This window comes from Populus trichocarpa, chromosome 6 (assembly GCF_000002775.5).
Source record: "Populus trichocarpa isolate Nisqually-1 chromosome 6, P.trichocarpa_v4.1, whole genome shotgun sequence".
Lineage (NCBI taxonomy): Eukaryota > Viridiplantae > Streptophyta > Magnoliopsida > Malpighiales > Salicaceae > Populus > Populus trichocarpa.
Genome location: NC_037290.2, coordinates 1,378,904 through 1,398,207, shown reverse-complemented (window position 1 = coordinate 1,398,207; position 19,304 = coordinate 1,378,904). Strand labels below are relative to the sequence as shown.

At 33.0% G+C, this 19,304-nt stretch overlaps 2 protein-coding genes across 9 annotated transcripts; both read left to right on the top strand.

The window, feature by feature from the left end:
- Window positions 1-1,066: 1,066 nt before the first annotated feature.
- Window positions 1,067-6,751, top strand: LOC7479602 (protein FAR-RED ELONGATED HYPOCOTYL 3). 5 transcript variants are annotated; one of them, XM_024603693.2, is made up of 9 exons: window positions 1,067-1,234; window positions 3,028-5,223; window positions 5,308-5,364; window positions 5,651-5,719; window positions 5,812-5,880; window positions 5,989-6,057; window positions 6,145-6,195; window positions 6,276-6,349; window positions 6,427-6,751. In XM_024603693.2, exons 2-8 carry the CDS (start codon window positions 3,058-3,060, stop codon window positions 6,330-6,332), a joined length of 2,538 nt encoding a protein of 845 aa, XP_024459461.1. In that variant the 5' UTR covers window positions 1,067-1,234; window positions 3,028-3,057; the 3' UTR covers window positions 6,333-6,349; window positions 6,427-6,751. The 5 variants fall into 5 exon arrangements, with proteins under 5 accessions (XP_024459461.1, XP_024459456.1, XP_024459458.1 ...); XM_024603688.2 differs by having other exon boundaries at window positions 6,273-6,349; XM_024603690.2 differs by having other exon boundaries at window positions 1,068-1,234; window positions 3,025-5,223; window positions 6,273-6,349.
- Window positions 6,752-7,444: 693 nt separating this feature from the next.
- LOC7495635 (protein FAR-RED IMPAIRED RESPONSE 1) lies at window positions 7,445-12,536 on the top strand. Of its 4 annotated transcripts, none has more exons than XR_008059501.1 (9): window positions 7,446-7,759; window positions 8,489-10,695; window positions 10,810-10,866; window positions 11,114-11,182; window positions 11,294-11,362; window positions 11,455-11,523; window positions 11,607-11,654; window positions 11,752-11,881; window positions 12,134-12,536. XR_008059501.1 is itself a non-coding variant. In XM_002308783.4 (8 exons), exons 2-8 carry the CDS (start codon window positions 8,542-8,544, stop codon window positions 11,806-11,808), a joined length of 2,523 nt encoding a protein of 840 aa, XP_002308819.2. In that variant the 5' UTR covers window positions 7,445-7,759; window positions 8,489-8,541; the 3' UTR covers window positions 11,809-12,536. The 4 variants fall into 4 exon arrangements, 2 of the variants coding, with proteins under 2 accessions (XP_002308819.2, XP_024459852.1); XR_002982564.2 differs by having other exon boundaries at window positions 7,447-7,759; window positions 11,746-11,881; XM_002308783.4 differs by having other exon boundaries at window positions 7,445-7,759; window positions 11,752-12,536.
- The last annotated feature ends 6,768 nt before the right edge of the window (window positions 12,537-19,304 follow it).

Below are 19,304 nucleotides of genomic sequence, written 5' to 3'. Positions count from 1 at the left end.
AAAACATGATTAAAAAAATAGATTAAACATCAATTTTTATTTTTAAACATCATGAGAATGTTTGAGAGTGTGATTACAGTTATTTTTTAAAGTGTTTTTTATATTAAAATAATATTTTTTTTATTTTTTAAAAAATTATTTTAATATTAGTGGATCAAAAACAATTTAAAATACATAAAAAAAAATTAAATTTTTAAAGATCGTGTTTTGCACCGTTCCAGTACTCTATAACGATAATCCATGCACTGATTTTTCTTTAATTAACTCGTACACCTACTTTACCGAACAAGGATCATGGACGACAGCAAACGCAGAAAGTACCAAATCAACGCTTCACACGCGCCATATCTGTAGCAATCAATTCTTGATAGAGAATAAACTACATCTTAACTCCTGCAAGTTGGAAACTATAACAATCTGATCCTCAACAATTAAAAGGTTCCAAAATCAACCTGAAAGTCTTATTTTAGGCCCAAAAAAGATTAAAAGAATTAAATTGATATTTTTTAATTTGTTATATTAGTATAATTAAGGGTTATATATAACCTAAAGCTCGATCCCATGGTCGATTAATAAATTAGTTATAGACCATGTCGACCCAATCTAAACTATTTTAAATTATTATAGATTTTAGTCATTCTAGATTTTAAATTGATATAATTGAATTTATAACCTTATTTTTATTGATAGTTTTGAATTGTGTTTATATCTCTCACTTTTATATTTGGTTGATATCTTTAGAAATATTTTATTTTTGCAACTTTTATTTATTTATTATCGGAAACTCATACTTCTGATAAAAGTCTACCAAAACCACGAGGAGCTCAAAAATACCACTAAAAAAGAGAAATTAAAAAACTTTAACATGGAAAAGGACCGCATTGAAACTTCTTGGAAACTCTAAAGTTGATATTGAAAAATTTAATCTATAGAAGTTGATGCTAAACATTATCAAATCTACAGGGGCTACAAATACAGTTTATGTTAATAAAGGGACCAAAATCACCCTCACACGAGTGCTTGCACACGCGCGATCGCTGTATCTCACTCGCGATTGAGAAACAGAGCAAACAAAGCGAGAGTGAAAAAAATTAGAAACCCTAGAAACAAGAGAATCGAAATTGAGGAAAGATTTCTTTCAACCTCCCACTCGCTCACATCGCTCGCGTGAGCTTTCACTTTGCAACTTCACAGATCGAACCCAACACACAGACAAAGAGAAGAAGCTCTACAGGTACGTATAAAGCTTCTTTTTTTCTCTTTTTTGCGCGCTTTAATTATATTTTAATCTTATTTTTAGTGACGGGTTTCGGCTTTTGATTTGATTTTTTTGAAAAACTCTGTGTTTTGGTTGATGGGTTTTTCTTGATGTCGTAGATTTTGAGTCTTTGATGTGTTTGGTTTTTAAGGTTGTGATTTTGTTGGGGGTGTTTGAAGGACCTACTCTTGTCTGAAGTTGAGGTGAAGGAAAGGAAATAGAAAATGGGTTGTTGTGTTAAGGTTAGAATTTGTTCTGCTTAAGGAGAAATTGAGAAAGTTTGAGGCGGTTCTTGCTGTTTGTTTAGAGTTTGTTGGAGCTTTTTCATGAGACTGGGAGGTGTTTTTGAGCTATAATTTGTTGAATTTAGTGCTTAAATTAACTGAATTATATGCGCTTTAGGTTTATTTTGGTTAGAACATGGTTATTGCTTGGGCACCTGCCAAGATTAGATGAATAAAAGAGCTGTTGCTGAATTATGGTGACGTTAAAGTGGAGATGTTGAGGAAGTGGATTTTGAGAAACTTTATATATCGAGCAAGTGATTTTAAGACTAGAAGTTGCATCTTTTTGATGGCAAACTCAAGAATTTTACCACTGCACAGAAGATGTGGCCATAAAAGATTAAAACTGTGTCAAGAAAGTTTCTTAAACATTATGTGGCAACTAGGAAGACATGAAGCAAACAGTAGTGTGATGGCATAGGTGACAAACTACGCTGTTGCTGTCTATGCATGCATAGGTTAATTTTATAGTGTTTTGAATGTCAATTTTTTATGTTAGGTGGTGTGTGCTACTTAATGCACCACAGAGTAGATAGGCGAAGAGATTAACTACCTTCACCCATGATGGCATGTGTGGTTTTCAGTTTCCTTTCCTTCAGTTGCAAATTTGTGAGTGCGAGTTTGGTACATACAAGTCTAATTACTATCCATTCAAAAAAGTTGCTGGGACCTGTGTCTGTCTATTTCTCTTTGATTTTGTCTATTTTCTAGTTTACTACTCCATGTGAGAGCATTGTTTTCTCAACCCTCCAACACAAGTTGATTGGATTCTTTTTCCTGTTAAAAACCCAGAACATTTGGGAGTAATTTGTTAGCTTTAAACCACAAAGAGTTGATGTCTTGGGTGTCTCTGGAGTCTAGATTGTTTCCTGGCTAAAATGTCTAACTGGAAATCAGAACTTTAGTGATTGGACTTAAAATGCACAGAATTCAGCACATTGAGATTTAATTATCAAGTTAATTCACTAGATTATGGAAGGATCGGTTTAATGTTTGAGGCTTTCAATTGCTTCAAATTTATAGAGTCGCTAATTAAGAGCACTGGAATGTAACTGGGTTCTTGGGCATGCAACGACTCACTTGTGGCCAAAGAAGTGAGAGGGTGACTTTGTCCAGTGAGGAAGCTTTTGGAAACTTCGTTGCTTGAGAAGGTTCAGATTTGGCAGATTATGATTTCAAGCAATAAAGTTATGTGATCTATTTAGAAGTAGTAGCTTAAGGCATGATGCAGATTGCTATTGAAGCCAGGCATGAACTTGTATCAGAATTGATTGCTTTTGATGTTGTGAGATAGTGGTGAGTTATGTACTATGCTCTCTTAGAGTTTTTTTTTTTGTGTGTGGATATGGGAGTGTTTAGATTTTCTTAACCCCCCCTTTATTTTTGTTATGTTTTTTTATTATCAATTGCAAATCTGTAGGTTGTTTTATTAGCTGTTCTAACATGCATATTTCCCTTTCAACTTTTCTGGTGACTTGACAGCAGTGGTTGTAAGACGTGTTGTAAAGTCTCATCATGGACATCGATCTTAGGTTACCTTCTGGTGATCATGATAAGGAAGGTGAAGAACCAAATGATGTCAATAATATGTTGAGTGAAGTCAAGCTGCACAATGGAGATGTAGAGATTGGAAATGTTGTTGATGTTGCAGAGCAAGTACTTTCTATAGAAGGGGGAGATGTTAATTCTCCCACAACGTCAATGGGATTCAAAGAGGACATAAAACTTGAGCCACTTTCTGGTATGGAATTTGAATCACATGGAGCGGCATATTCATTTTATCAAGAATATGCTCGATCTATGGGATTTAATACTGCAATACAGAACAGCCGCCGTTCAAAAACATCGAGGGAGTTCATTGATGCAAAATTTGCTTGTTCTAGGTATGGGACAAAGAGAGAGTATGACAAGTCCTTTAACCGCCCACGTTCCAGACAAACCAAGCAAGACCCAGAAAATGGAACGGGCCGACGATCGTGTTCAAAGACCGACTGCAAGGCAAGCATGCATGTGAAGAGAAGGTCAGATGGAAAATGGGTTATCCATAGTTTCGTGAAGGAGCATAATCATGAGCTTTTACCTGCCCAAGCTGTCAGTGAACAAACTAGAAAGATGTATGCTGCAATGGCTCGACAGTTTGCAGAATATAAAAATGTTGTTGGTCTCAAGAATGACCCTAAAAATCCATTTGACAAGGGCCGGAATTTGGGACTTGAAGCCGGGGAGACCAAAATTTTGCTTGATTTTTTTACTCAGATGCAGAATATGAATTCCAACTTTTTTTATGCTGTAGATTTGGGTGAAGATCAACGTTTGAAGAACTTGTTTTGGGCTGATGCCAAAAGCAGGCATGACTACAGTAATTTCTCTGATGTTGTAAATTTTGATACTACATATGTTAGAAACAAGTATAAGATGCCTCTTGCTCTTTTTGTCGGAGTGAACCAACACTATCAGTTCATGTTGCTTGGATGCACCCTGTTATCAGATGAAAGTGCAGCTACTTATTCTTGGTTAATGCAGACTTGGTTGAGAGCAATGGGTGGACAGGCCCCAAAGGTTATAATCACTGACCAAGATAAAGCTATGAAGCAAGTCATTTCAGATGTCTTTCCAAATGCTCATCATTGCTTTTGCTTGTGGAACATTCTGGGGAAGGTTTCTGAAAACCTGGGGAATGTGATAAAACAAAACGGAAACTTTATGGCCAAATTTGATAAATGCATCTTCAGATCATGGACAGAAAATGAGTTTGGAAAAAGGTGGTGGAAAATTCTTGATAGATTTGAACTCAGAGAGAATGAGTGGATGCAATCACTGTATGAAGACCGTGAGCAATGGGTGCCAATCTACATGAGAGGTGCCTTTTTGGCTGGAATGTCTACAGTTCTGCGTTCTGAGAGCATAAACTCTTACTTTGATAAGTATGTGCATAAGAAGACAACTGTGCAGGAATTCGTTAGACAGTATGGTTCAATTCTCCAAGATAGGTACGAGGAAGAAGCCAAAGCAGATTCTGATACCTGGAACAAGCAACCTACGTTGAAATCTCCCTCACCTTTGGAGAAGAGTGTTTCAGGGATGTACACGCATGCAGTGTTCAAGAAATTCCAAGTTGAGGTCTTAGGAGTAGTTGCTTGTCATCCCAAAATGGAAAGCCAAGATGAGACAAGCATTAGTTTTAGAGTTCAGGATTTGGAAAAGGAGCAAGATTTCACTGTTCTGTGGAATCAAACAGGGTTGGAGGTCTCATGTATATGCCGACTGTATGAATACAAGGGTTATCTTTGTAGGCATGCACTGGTTGTTCTTCAAATGTGTCAACAATCTGCCATCCCATCACAATATATTTTGAAAAGGTGGACAAAAGATGCGAAGAGCAGACATCTTTTAGGGGAAGAATGTGAACAGGTACAATCTAGGGTGCAAAGGTACAATGACTTGTGCCAACGAGCTCTGAAATTGAGTGAAGAGGCTTCATTATCTCAAGAGAGTTACAATATGGCCTTTCGTGCTCTGGAAGAAGCTTTTGGAAACTGCATCAGCATGAATAATTCTAACAAGAATCTTGTGGAAGCTGGTACATCTGCCACTCATGGTCTCCTCTGTATTGAAGATGATAACCAGAATAGGAGTGTGACCAAGACGAATAAGAAAAAGAATCAAACCAAGAAAAGAAAGGTTGGTGGTCAAAAACGAATGTGAATGCCTCTGTTCTTATGTTCTAATACTATTCGTCATAAATGACCTCCTCCATAACTGCAGGTGAATTCTGAGCAGGTGATTACGACTGTTGGGCCACAAGATAGCTTGCAACAAATGGTTTGTCTTCTTATACTTTGTCAAACAACCCAAAAAGAAAGGAAAAACTTTGTATTGACGTGGCACATTAAATTCTACTACAGTTGAAACTTGATATTTGTTGACTAAATTTTTTGAAAATAAGATAAGAAAAAGCCAATGACATTCATATTTGTGGTTGGCCTCCTATGAAAAATAGCATGAATCTGTTATGGTTATGTTGTTACTCATTTAGTATGCAAGTGAATGCACTAGTCAATTTGATTTTAGGGCTGATGAGTATCTGTAACTCGATTTGATTTTTCAGGACAAATTAAGCTCAAGAGCAGTAGCCCTAGAAGGTTATTATGGAACACAACAGGGTGTGCCAGGAATGGTATGTTTGCTTGTGAATTAGGTCATATGCTCATGACAATACGGTGGAATGATTTTCTTACCCCACTCATTTTGAGCTATATGTTTTTGCAGGTGCAGCTAAACTTGATGGCTCCAACACGTGATAATTACTACAGCAATCAGCAGACCATCCAGGGCCTGGTATGCCATATAAATTGTTGCGTGAATGCTTGATGTATGACTGGTCTTGTCTAGTTATTAATCATCGTATATGATATGACTATGGAAATCTGGATCTCATATCTTCAGGGACAGTTAAACTCAATAGCACCAAGTCATGATGGTTATTACGGCACTCAGCAAAGCATGCATGGGCTGGTATTGTATCTATTCCTGCAGCCAGTAATTTCTTTGCACTACAGTCTGCAAATGGTGATATCTTTGCACTGTTTTTACCACATGCAGGGACAGATGGATTTCTTTCGCACACCAGCTGGATTCTCTTATGGCATCAGGGTCAGTTTGCTAGTCTTGATATTCTGATCATGCCATTTTCATTTTGCCAAAACTTCTCAAAACGGTTTTCCATGTAGCAGGACGACCCCAATGTAAGAACAGCACAGCTACACGATGATGGATCCAGGCATGCATGAGCAGCAACTTTCTCACTGTAAGGTTCACATTTCGAAAAGTTCCTTGAATCACGTGGCAATTAAAGTATTAACAGCAATTTTCATTTCTTGGCAGGCGAGGAAGAACGAATCTCCCTTTTATTATGCAGCATGAAATGGTCACTCCACTGAAGCTGAAATCTCTGTAAAGAATGAAAGCTATCATGCATCAAAGATAGCAGGGTTAAATTTAGGAAACTTACTCTTCTAGTGCTTGTAAAACAAGAGAGAGTAGGATGCTTTCATCTTCACCGCATATTTACCACAGTAGACAGTCGAACAAATTCTTATAGGGGTAAAATCTCCCTTGTAAATCTTTATTGTATTTACCTACTATATCAGTGATTTGTCTGTAGCCTAAAATATCTGATCAGATAATATCAGTACTTATTCCCCCAGTAGATCACTATTTACTCTTGCCCCTGCGTCTGTCTACCATGGACCAACGTCAGTCAACTGTTGGAAAAATGATTAAAAAGCAAAGCTTTTCTTTAAATTCTTTTTCTTACCTAATTAAGTATTCCTTTTCATATTAAAGAGTGATGATTCCTCTTGAGGGGATATTACAAAGTAAATTATCAAAGTCGTTTTCATAATTATTCAAGAGATAAAGCTTGACTTATCTAAGATCTCAAATCTTATTAGAAAGGGAATCTTAAGCCAATAAGATATGGGATCTGACCAGGAAGAAGAATCTTAAATCTTAAAAAAAACAAACAATTTTTTTAATATCTAATTACATAAGAAAGTCGATCAAAATACTTTAGGATGTTTAAACGGCAATTATCAGTATTTATTTAATAAAAAATAGATTTTTGAATAGATAAAAATATTTTTATTATTTTATTTGAAACCAAATAATTTTTTTTTTTAAAAAAACCAATGGGCTGAGAATAAAACTTTAACTTGAACCAACCCGGTTTTTAACCGGGTTAGGACAAGTCGAATTTCCTTTATTTTTATTTTTTTTCCAATTAAGACCGCAACAGGTCTTGGATGGACTGGGTGCTGATTGACCTATCGAGCCCGGTCCGGGTGTTATCTCTGCAATTTCAATTCTTTTATTTTTTTTATACAACACGCGCCAAGCGTGTGGCACACAAAGGAAGCAAACAACAAAGCGGTTAAAATTCTCAAACGACGACATCGAATTTGCATAAACAACAATAAACGCGCGGCGAAGAAACAGAGATGGAAGCAAGCGAGGGAGTGAAATAAAAGCCCTAATTTTTATTTTTATTTTTATTTTATAAGATTTTTCTACAACCGAGCGAGTGAGACTCAGCGAGTGAGTGTGGAGAAGAGAAGAAAGAAAAACCCTAATTTTTATTTTTTTTTCAATTCAGACGCGCCAATTCTCTCACTCGCGACTTTATTTTCCGGATCTTTCTCTCTTTATCCCTCTCAAGGTCTCTCTCTCTTTCTCTCTCCTTTAATTTTGGTGTATTAATTGTTTTTATAGCCGGTTTGGTTGCTGAGAAAACGTGGGAAAGTGGAAGTGGGAATTTGTGTTTTCCTTTAATTTTCTTGGTAACCAAACATGGGATTGGAAGGAGCTGAAATGCTTTAGTGGGGTGTGATTTTTTCTCGAATTTGAATCGTTAGAGAATGAAAAAAAAGGTGGTTTTATTATTTTTGGTGACCCTAATTAATGCCCTGAATGAAAAATCAAGTTTGAAAATTTTCTCAGAATCCAATCAGGAGATAGAAAAGGAATAAGAATGATTTAATGGGTTGTATTGGTATAGAATTTAAAAACGGAAGCTTTTTATTATTATTATTCCTGGTAACCTTAATTAGTGTCCCGAATGAAAAATCAAGTTCGAAAATTTTCTCAGAATCCAAGCAGGAGATAGAGAAGCAATAAGAATGCTATAATGGGTTGTGATTTTTATTGAATTTGAATCAGTAGAGAATGGAAAAATGGTTGCTTTTTTTCCCCCTAACATCCAAGTAGTAGATGGAAAATGATTAGGAGTGCGATGATGGGCTGTGTTTTTTATACTGATTTTATTGAATTTCAGCGGAAAAATGGTAGCTTTATCATTTTTAGTATCATTTGTAATACGTTAATGTGGATTGTCTGTTGTTTGAAACTCATGTAATTTATGTATGAAAACTTTCTTTCATGTGTTCAGGTGCCTCTGTAAAGAACTTGTTGCATTTTTTTCCTTAACGGGAATGTGTTTTTATGATGACGGAGAGGAATCATAAAATGATTGATGATATGATCGATCTTCAAGATAATGTCCCTGCTGATGATGTAGTGGGTGGAAATATCGTTGGTGTGGTGGATGTGGTGCACAGTAGAGATGTTGCGGTCGTTGATTCTCCGAAAAGGGCTGTTGCTATGTTTGAAGGGGATGTAAACTATGAGCTATGTGATGGTATTGAATTTGGATCACATGAGGAAGCATATTCGTTTTATCAGGAATATGCAAAATCTATGGGGTTCACCACTTCGATAAAGAATAGTAGGCGGTCAAAGAAATCAAAGGAGTTTATTGATGCTAAATTTGCCTGTTCTAGATATGGAGTTACACCAGAGTCTGATAGTGGTAATAGTCGGCGATCAACTGTGAAGAAGACTGATTGCAAAGCCAGTATGCATGTGAAGAGAAGGGCTGATGGCAAGTGGATAATACATGAATTTGTTAAGGAGCATAATCATGAGCTCTTACCTGCTCTAGCATATCATTTTCGAATTCACAGGAATGTGAAATTAGCTGAAAAGAACAACATTGACATATTGCATGCTGTCAGTGAACGAACAAGAAAGATGTATGTCGAGATGTCTCGACAGTCAGGTGGGTATCAAAATTTTGGGTTAGTAAAGAGCGAGATGAATATGCAGTTTGAAAAAGGCCAGCATTTGGCTCTTGATGAGGGTGATGCACAAGTAGTGCTGGAATATTTTAAGCGTGTCAAGAAGGAGAATGCAAACTTCTTCTATGCAATAGATTTGAATGAAGAGCAGCGTCTGAGAAATTTGTTCTGGGTTGATGCAAAAAGCAGGGCAGATTATATTAGCTTTAATGATGCTGTTTGTTTCGAAACCTTCTATGTAAAATACCACGAGAAATTGCCATTTGCTCCTTTTGTTGGGGTGAATCATCACTGTCAGCCAATCTTACTCGGATGCGCATTTATTGCAGATGAGTCTAGATCAACATTTGTTTGGTTAATGAAAACATGGCTTAGAGCAATGGGTGGGCAAGCACCTAAAGTTATAGTCACTGACGTGGACAAAACCTTGAAGGTGGCCATTGAAGAAGTCTTCCCAAACACCCGTCACTGCTTTTCTCTTTGGCATATATTAGAAAGATTGCCTGAAACTCTCTCTCATGTGATTAAACGACATGAGAATTTTTTGCCAAAATTCAACAAGTGCATTTTCAAATCATGGACAGATGATCGGTTTGATATGAGGTGGTGGAAAATGGTCACCCGGTTCGAACTTCAAGATGATGAATGGATTCAGTCATTGTATGAAGATCGTAAAAAGTGGGTGCCTACCTACATGGGGGATACTTTTCTAGCCGGAACTTCTGCTACACAGCGTTCTGAAAGTATGAGTGCGTTCTTTGATAAATACATTCATAGGAAAATCACCATGAAAGAGTTCATGAAACAATATGGAACAATTCTACAAAATAGGTATGAGGATGAGTCCGTTGCAGATTTTGATACTTCCCACAAACAGCCTGCCTTAAAATCTCCTTCTCCTTGGGAAAAACAAATGTCAATGGTTTATACTCATGCAATATTCAAGAAATTTCAAGTTGAGGTTTTAGGTGTAGTTGGCTGCCATCCTAAAAAGGAAAGTGAAGATGGAACATTGGTGACGTTTCGGGTTCAAGACTGTGAAAAGGATGAACATTTTTTGGTCACATGGAACCAAACAAATTCAGAGGTGTGCTGTTTCTGCCATTCCTTTGAATATAAAGGTTTTCTTTGTAGGCATGCATTGATTGTTCTCCAAATTTGTGGCCTTTCAAACATACCACCTCATTATATTCTGAAGAGGTGGACAAAAGACGCAAAGAGTAGGCAACCAATGGCCGTAGGAACAGAACGGGCACAAACTAGGGTGCAGCGCTACAATGATTTATGCAAATTGGCCATTGAAATGAGCGAAGAAGGATCATTATCTGAAGAGAGTTACAATATCGTTCTCCATACACTAGTAGAAGCTCTGAAGAATTGTGTGAATGTGAATAACTGCAATAACAGTGTAGCAGAATCTAGTACCTATACTCTGACTCATCGTGAAGCAGAAGAAGAAAACCAGGGAAGCCTTGTTACCAAATCAAGTAAAAAGAAGAACCCAGTCAGGAAAAGAAAGGTTAGTTCTGGAATTAGAATCCAACCAGGTGGAACTGCCTATGTTCTAATATTATTGTCTAATTATGTGCACAAGAAAAGGAAAAGAAATGATCAATGCCTGTTTATGGTTCAGGTACAATCAGATCCAGACGTCATGCTTGTTGAAGCACCAGATAGCTTGCAGCAAATGGTTTGGCCTTTGTTCTATTCACTTCCAGTAATCATGCAATCATAATGTTATAGTGGTAATAGTGTGCATTGGATTGCAACAAGGTTATGGCTGTAAAATTTGTTAAATGGATCCGCTTTGTGTAAAGAGAACTCATTCTTTCTGTTTTATTATTATTGAATTTCAATAGGATGGTGTTGACTAGGTTGTGGGATTGTGCAATCGACTTGGACAATAGAGTTATTGAAATTGGGTTTTGTCTCTGCAGGAAAATCTAAGCTCAGAAGGTATTAACCTTGGCGGATATTATGGTACCCAGCAGAATGTGCAAGGACTGGTGAGCTCAGTTTGTAGTGTTTTGGGCCTTTTTATCCAAGAGACAATATACAGTTGTGTAAAAAGAATTGTAATTTCAACTTTGACAGCCTGAACCTGGTGCTGAGTGCAGGTACAGTTAAACTTAATGGAGCCGCCTCATGATGGTTACTATGTCAATCAACAGAGCATGCAGGGTCTGGTAAGTCATGGTGGATTTTGACCATGTACATATTCAACAAAATCACTTTTATGAACGAGTATCGATACCTTGAATTGTGTTTGTATTTCTAGGGGCAGCTGAATTCCATAGCACCCAGTCATGATGGTTTTTTTGGGACTCAGCAAAGCTTGCATGGCTTGGTATAGTATTTTATAACAAAATACATTTTCAAAGAACTTTTGTTTCAGAAGCAGCAGTTACCTAATTACATCCTTTCATGTAGGGGCAATACGACTTTCGGCCTCCAACTGGTTTCAGTTATAGCATGCAGGTGAGTTTTGGAGGACATGGTATCAATATTTGTTATCCTCTACGCATGGAACCTATTAATGAGTATAAATTTACTAGGCTGTGTCTTTTAGTTGCAGGATGACACTCATTTGAGATCTTCACATATGCATGGCAGTGCTTCAAGACACGCATAAGGAAGTAGGATGTTTCATATTGGCAGCTGGAATGACAGTTTTCCTCCTGAGATGGCTGACATCTTCCTTGGAGGTATATAACACTGATTGAAAAACTAACTCCAGGAATTGCGAACGCCATTTTTACAAGCAGAAGTCATCGATTTGATAGTTCAGAAGCTAATACCCAAAATGAAGGCAGAAGACATCATGGATTTTTTATCCAGAATTTTATCTGGAATCCGGTCTTAATTTATGCCACACCAAGTCACTAACAGCTATGGTAGCACAACTTATTGGTAGAGCAATGACTGTGATTTCGATATGTTCATGATTACTCTTACAGGCACCACATCTGCCTAAACTAATTGGAGACTTGAAGAGACTGTCCTGCTCGGAGAGTAGATCCCCCTTGTGGTGAGATGAAAAAGTGCCTCGTTGCTGGAGCATACAAGGAATGTTCTTCTTCATGTCCATAGTAGATTGTTTAGATCTGCTGTTATTAACCACTCCCTCCTGTCAACCCTTTCCTGGTATTAGTAGATGTGGAAAATACCTAACTTCATGTAGAAGCACAACAATTCTCAGGATGAGTAGTTTATTCAAATCAGATCAAGCTCTTCTCCTGTAAGCCCTCGCATGACCAGTCATGTAACGGGAGGAATTTGGTCCTTGTAAAACATGTATTTGTTGATTATGACACCTTTCTCAACACTTAACAATTTTATTTTTTTTATTGTTGCTTTCAATGTTGCATATTCTTTTCCTGTTTATTAAGTTTGAAAGAGGAAAATATTGAAGATTAAAATATCATATACTAATCCCAGAAAAATATAATTCTTCAAATCTTCAATTTCCTTTTTTAAATAATAAAATATACATAAAATTATTAAATAAATAAAAATAATTTGGTTAATAATAAAATGAAATGAAATGTTTAGTTTTTAAAATATTAAAAAATGTATTAAATTTAAACAAGGAAAAAAATTAAATATTGAAAAACAATTGAAGATTAGAATCTCCTATAGTAGTCTTAGGAAACTATAATTCTTCAATTTGTTATAGATATTTAATATCATTAAATTTAACAATTTAATAAAAATAATTTGGTTAATAATAAAAATAAAAGGAACTTTTTCCCTTTTATAAAAAATAAAAAAAATAAAAATAAAAATTTAAATTTCAACAAAAATAAGATTAGAATATCAAATACTAATTCAAGAAAAATAATTCTTTATTTTATAAAATAAATATATAGAGTTCTATTCTATATTAATTTAAAATTGTACTACTATGTTAATATATAAATTATTATAAATATATTTGTTAATTTATCTCAATTTTATTTTGATGTGTGCTTTCAATAAAATGGAGGTGCAGCGCGACCTGTTTCCTTCTTTTTATTTTTTATTTTTTTTAATTTTAATTTTAATTTATTTTTTTATTATTACTTAGATTATTTTTTATTGATTTAATTTTATTGATATTTAATATAATTATTCATGTGGCATGATCTAAAACTAATAGACTTGAATAATAAAATTGGATGGAGAGGACAACAAGTATAAATTTATCTTGAGAAAGGATTGTTGTAGATCAAAATCATATGGAAGGATGAATATGACCAAAAATTGAATATAGAGGAGCATTCTGTGATTTCCATCCTAAAATAACTGAGTTGTAATTGTATTTTATAATTTGTTATTGCTGTAATTATAAATTAATTAATAAAAAAGAAAAGAAAAGAAAAATGAAAGGCAGAACATAGCGTGAATTTTTTAAGGCTCAAAGACAAGGCTACAGAAGCCTAGTAATTGCCGATTTATTGCTGAAGAGATCGCCGATTAATTATTGACTATTTCAAAATTAATCGCTACTGTTCCCGATCAAATGCAGGTTACGTTTCCGATTATTTAACGAGTAAATACCGATTTCCTGTCCTAAAAAAGATCGCCGACTATTTTCGAACTAATCGCCCTGCTTAAAAGCCGATTGGTTTCTGATATACGATCAATTTATCCGATTTGGAATTCATCGCCGATTATTTAGAAATTATCCGCCGATCTTTATAAAAGATCGCCGAGTAATTTACGACTATTTTACAACGATTGATCGCTGCGATTAAATACCGATTAATATTCTGATCTTTTACTAATCACGAGTAACCATAGGATAATTATGCCTGATATTCATCTTGCTTGCCACAGTGAACAAGAAAGATCATAAGAAAGGAGGAAGAAATTACAAGAGAGATACAAATGCCTGTCGATTATTTAGTTTTTCTTTTCTTTTCAATTTCAACCTTTAAAATTAACAAAACTTAATTATTGTGGGAAAAATATTTTGTATAATAGACATGTTTCATTATGGATTGGAAGAATAAATTTATGCTTTACCCTTCAAAAAATCACAAAGAACTAACATTTAGGGTAAAATGGTCTTTTAATAGGATTCACTTGTTATTTTAGAATTTTTTAGGGACATCTTGGTCTTTTCATAATTTTTTTGCATAGTTAAATTACTTGATTGCATTAAAAAAACACTTAACTATAGTCTAGTGGATTTTTTGATATTTTACTTTTTTAAGTACATTGTAATGACTCTATAACCCTTAAAATCAATATTCTTAAAGTTTTATTGCAGTGACTTATTTCTCATTTCACATAGGTATTTTCATAGTAATTATTTGGTTCTAGGTGTAATATGGTATTTTGATAAATTAAAAAAGTTGTTAACGCGTGTGTTGCACATGTCATTTGCTCCGCGGTTTTTTGGTAACGAGTGTGGCTGACTCTAGTGGCTGCAACCATTTCTTCATTGTGTCATTCAATTGATCGTCTCGGCTACCTATTCCTCACTAAGTGGCGTGTGTGATCAATGGACCTAGGTTTGACGTCAAAAACCTTTTTATTTATTTTTTCTTTTCTCTCTCCTTCTAGAAATTCATGTCTGACCCTCTAGATTTTTATATTAGCCCTCCAAGTCTTTTTTTCTATGGCTTTGGTCCCTATTTGTTTTATTGTAATTAATTTTGAAAATTGAACTTTTTTCCAACTTCATCATTCTTTAATTTTTTAGCCTGCCAGATTTGGTTTTTAATCTTTTGATTGCTATTTTTTTTTAAAGATAGTTTTGAATTTGATTTTTTTCAATTTCACCCTCATTCATTTTTTTTTCTTTTTGATTTGATGCTCATTCTTTTTATTGCTATTTTTTTCTTTGATAAATTTTTTAGATTAATAATATTTTTTTTCAATTTCATTCTTAAATATTAAATTGGTTGAGAATTGAGTTTCTTAATTGAACCCCGGTCTACGATTTCACAAGTTATGAATTTGAGATATTAACCGAAGTTTAGAATATTTGCCCGAGATTGCTTGTTTTTTCATATTATTAAATTTGGGTTGCCTTTTTTTATATTATTAAATTAACTGAACTTATTAAACTCAGTCGACTCAATGACCTGAGTCTTAATATTTTTTACTTCTTTAGAAATTCTAGTGTCGCCTGAATTTTTTTCTTTTTCCATCAAGAAAAATTTGGTTAGACCTGCGGCATTGTGTAAACCATCGATGTAGGTTTACTCGAGTCACTTTCTCAGGTACTTTTTGAATTTTTTTTTTTCACTTTTGACCTTCAATATTTGCTTCATTATAATTGAGCTACCTAATTTGTTTTAATATGGGTTCCATGGTTTTATCATGATCACATTATCCATATCGCAAGTTTTATAGGTTGACCCATGTTGATATAATGTGTCGCCGTCGCAATATTTTTTTAAAAAAATATATTTCATCCAATACGTAACCATTTAAATATTTTACAAGTGTTTCAGCACATGTGCATCGAGTTTATAACTCTTTTATGTATTTATATTTTTTAAAAGTTGAAAAAAATGAGCTGACCCTTAGCAGTGCGACTAAAAAAACTAGTTAACAAAAACTTTAAAACCCATGGGAGTTACATCATAGCCTAAGAAACAATTTATTGTGAATTGTTATAATAAAATTATCATTTTTCCCTTGAGTGGAAAAAAGATGAAGCCTTAAGGATGGGAGTGTCTTAGTCTTTTTCATTGGCTTATTTGTCATTAAAAGATTCTACGTGGGTGTTTATGTCTTTTTCAATTTTTTATCATAGTAAAAATATTATTTTACGCCCAAAGTAAAAAAAAATTAAACTCTTGACCAGAGGCTTTCTTGACTTTTTGTAAGTTTCTTAACAGTAAAAATACTTATTTACCTCCAGGGTCAAAAAATTATTGGGTTGCTAAATGAGGGTTTTCTGAGGTTTTCAAATATCCATGTATAGTTAAAGTATGTCTTTAACCTTGGAAAATACAAAAAATAAGTTTTTCATTAAGGGGGTTTTTGTACTTTCACACGAGTATTTAATGTAATTGTCAGGGTTATTGAGACCTTTTGGTATTTTTACATTATTTTTTATTTTTAAAATGAGAAAAGCTATTGGCTATGGAATGCCACCCGGTGGCTAAAATCATCCTTCTATTGTCTCCCTAGATATGCTATTGTGTCATTTTTCGTGTGGAGCGGCACGTGGCAACTAACGGTGGTTGAATTATCGCTGGTAGTTGTTTGATTTTTTTTTTATTTTTTTCTATCTCCTGACAGGTAATGTATATTATTACCCTTTTTGTTTTTTACCTTTTAGTTTCAGTCCTCATTCTCTTTATTTCTTATTTCATTCTTCTTCCATTTATAGAAATTTTTTTCTTTTCAATTTAGTACTTCAATTAATATTTCTCATATGTTCTTTTTTTTTAAATTTCAGTAATCATTCTCTTAATTTTTTATTTCGTTCTTATTCCTTTCATAAAAGTTTTTTTTTTCAATTTAGTCCTTTAATTGCAATTTCTTATGTGTTTTGTTTTACATTCCGATCCTTTTTTTTCCTTCTCATTGACACTTTTGTTGAAGTTTTATAAGCTTTCAATTTTATCTTTCAAACAATTTTTGTTGTTTTTTTTATTCAGTTTGACCATCTTTCTTTTGATTTTTTTTCTTTCTATTTAATCTATTTTTCAATTCAATTGAAGATTTTTATTCCTCTAATTAATTTTTTTTCACTCTTAATTTTTTAGATCATTTTGTGTAATTGGTTTTTTTTTATTGGTTTCATATTTTGATATTTAATTTGTTAGGGATTCGGCTTCGTACGATCTTATCCTTCTACATTAGTTTTTTTTAATATTGGTTTTGTGATTATCTTTAAGTTTTTTATATGGATTTATCACAATCTCATGATTTAGGTTACGAGTTTTGCATGCTTTTTTTTTTATATAAGTTTTTTTTAGTTTTTCTATTTTTGTTTGATTTTTCAAGATATTATTCTAATTTATCTATATTTTTTTATTCAAATAAATTTTATTTTTAAAAATAAAAGATATTCGTTTTTCAGGGTGTGAATTTATCTTTTATTAACTTAAATAATTAAGTTCGGTACACACAATCAGGTGAAATTTTTATTTTATGCGATTGAATATATTAATCTACTTTCATCTCTCAATTTTTTCAGTTTTTTTCTAGGTTATTATTAACAAATTTTTTTTATTTACATAAATGATTATCGATTTATTTAATTAGATGCTTGCATAAGCCTTTCAATTTATACTTTGAATTTTTTTTATGTAAAAAACATTTTAAAATAACCTGTATACCCAATATTTTTTTAAAATATTAAAAACCGCGAAGAATCACAAGTTAAACGACTAATAATTACTATTTGTGAATATGGTGGCATGCTTATCTTGATAGATTATATAGGTTATTGGACTGGCTAATAATATTTCTGATGTGTGAGGCCTTGTGTAATATTTTTTATAGCTTGAGTTTATTTAGTCAATTTTATTTGTATTTATTTTTTAAGTCATGAATTTTTTAGGGTGTAAATTTATCTTTTATTGATTTAAATAAATAAGTTCAGTAAACATAATCAGGTTAAAGTTTCATTTTATATAATTGAATATATTGATTTATTTTTATTTCTTAATTTTTTTCAGTTTTTTTCTTGGTTATTGTTAATGAATTTATTTTTATTTACTTAAATGATTATTAATTTATTTAATTATATAGCTTTTTAATTTATATTTTGAATTTTTTTATGCAAAAAACACCTTGAAACAATCTATACATCTGATATTTTTAAAAAGAAGTATAACCAAGCAAGTTAAATAGCTAGTAATTATTATTATTATTATTATTATTATTATTATTATTTTTATAACCTAGCAAGTTAAACGGCTAGTAATTATTATTATTATTATTATTATTTATTAATGTGGATATCCAGACCAACTTGCATGTACCTCGACTAATCTTACGGGTCCTGAAATTAACAAACATATAAACTTTTAATAATTATCATATTAACAATCACATTGCCCCAATTTAAAATCACATTAAAGCAACCCTATAATTCTAATTTCTTATTACTATTCTACCTAATAGATGTTAAACGGCTAGTAATTATTATTTGTGAATATGGTGGTATGTTTATCGTGATAGATTAAAGATGAAGTTGATTGGACCGGCTATAAGCTGCGGGCCACCAATTAATATACTTGACACTTGACATGCGATTATTGATTGATTTTTTTTCCAGACATGTTCCGAAAAGGTGGCATGTATAATAATGACTGACCACTATTTCAATAATCGGCTTCTCACAAAGTATTAACACACCGGTTTTTTGTTTTAAATTAATTTTTTTAATTATTTTACCAGATTAATATCAAAAATATATTTTAAAAAATAATAAAAATTTTATTTCATATATTTTTAAACAAAAAACACTTTAAAAAAATCTTTATCGCAATACCAAATACTTTTAAAATATTTTTTATATAGAAAAATATTAAAATAATATATTTTAAAAAAAATTATTTTTAATATTAACCTATCAAAATAATATTAAAAATATTTAATTTATAATAAAAAAATAAAAAATATTTGTTTTCAAAATATTATTTGGAGCAATGATGTTATAGCAAAAGGATGGAAATAAAATAAAATGAATAGCATAAGGATTCCATCAGTAAAAGAAATTGACTTGTGATGTCACATCATCTTTTCATAGCCACGTCATCAAAATCACTTGTCTTTTTTATGACGTGTAAGCGTTCCTGATAATGGAATCCAATAGAACTTTGACTCATATTATGATAATTGGTTCTGCCTGTTTGCGTTTTGGTTTGGTATCGATCAAATTCGTGCATGCATTTTGACAAGAAGGCCCACTTTAGAATTGTGTTGCAAAACGTGTTTTATAAAAAATTAAATTTTTATTTAAAAATAATTTTTTATTTTTTTTATCGTGTTAAGAAATACATCAAAATAATATTTTTTTCACTAAAAAATACATCAAAATAAATTTTCATTCAAATACGTGCATGCATTATTGCAGTTACTTTTTAATCACTACACCATTAAACAGTTTGACCGACGGACTACGTCCGTCGGTCACAGGAATGAAATCTGTCGGTGAAATAATTACCGACG

Bases quoted from the DNA above. Each gene is read 5' to 3' on its own strand.
- LOC7479602 (XM_024603688.2), top strand. From the start codon at position 3,058: ATGGACATCGATCTTAGGTTACCTTCTGGTGATCATGATAAGGAAGGT. The intron at 5,224-5,307 runs GTTGGTGGTCAA...CCATAACTGCAG, and splicing joins ATCAAACCAAGAAAAGAAAG to GTGAATTCTGAGCAGGTGAT. The intron at 6,058-6,144 runs GTATTGTATCTA...TACCACATGCAG, and splicing joins AGCAAAGCATGCATGGGCTG to GGACAGATGGATTTCTTTCG.
- LOC7495635 (XM_024604084.2), top strand. From the start codon at position 8,542: ATGATGACGGAGAGGAATCATAAAATGATTGATGATATGATCGATCTT. The intron at 10,867-11,113 runs GTTTGGCCTTTG...TTGTCTCTGCAG, and splicing joins CAGATAGCTTGCAGCAAATG to GAAAATCTAAGCTCAGAAGG. The intron at 11,183-11,293 runs GTGAGCTCAGTT...TGCTGAGTGCAG, and splicing joins AGCAGAATGTGCAAGGACTG to GTACAGTTAAACTTAATGGA.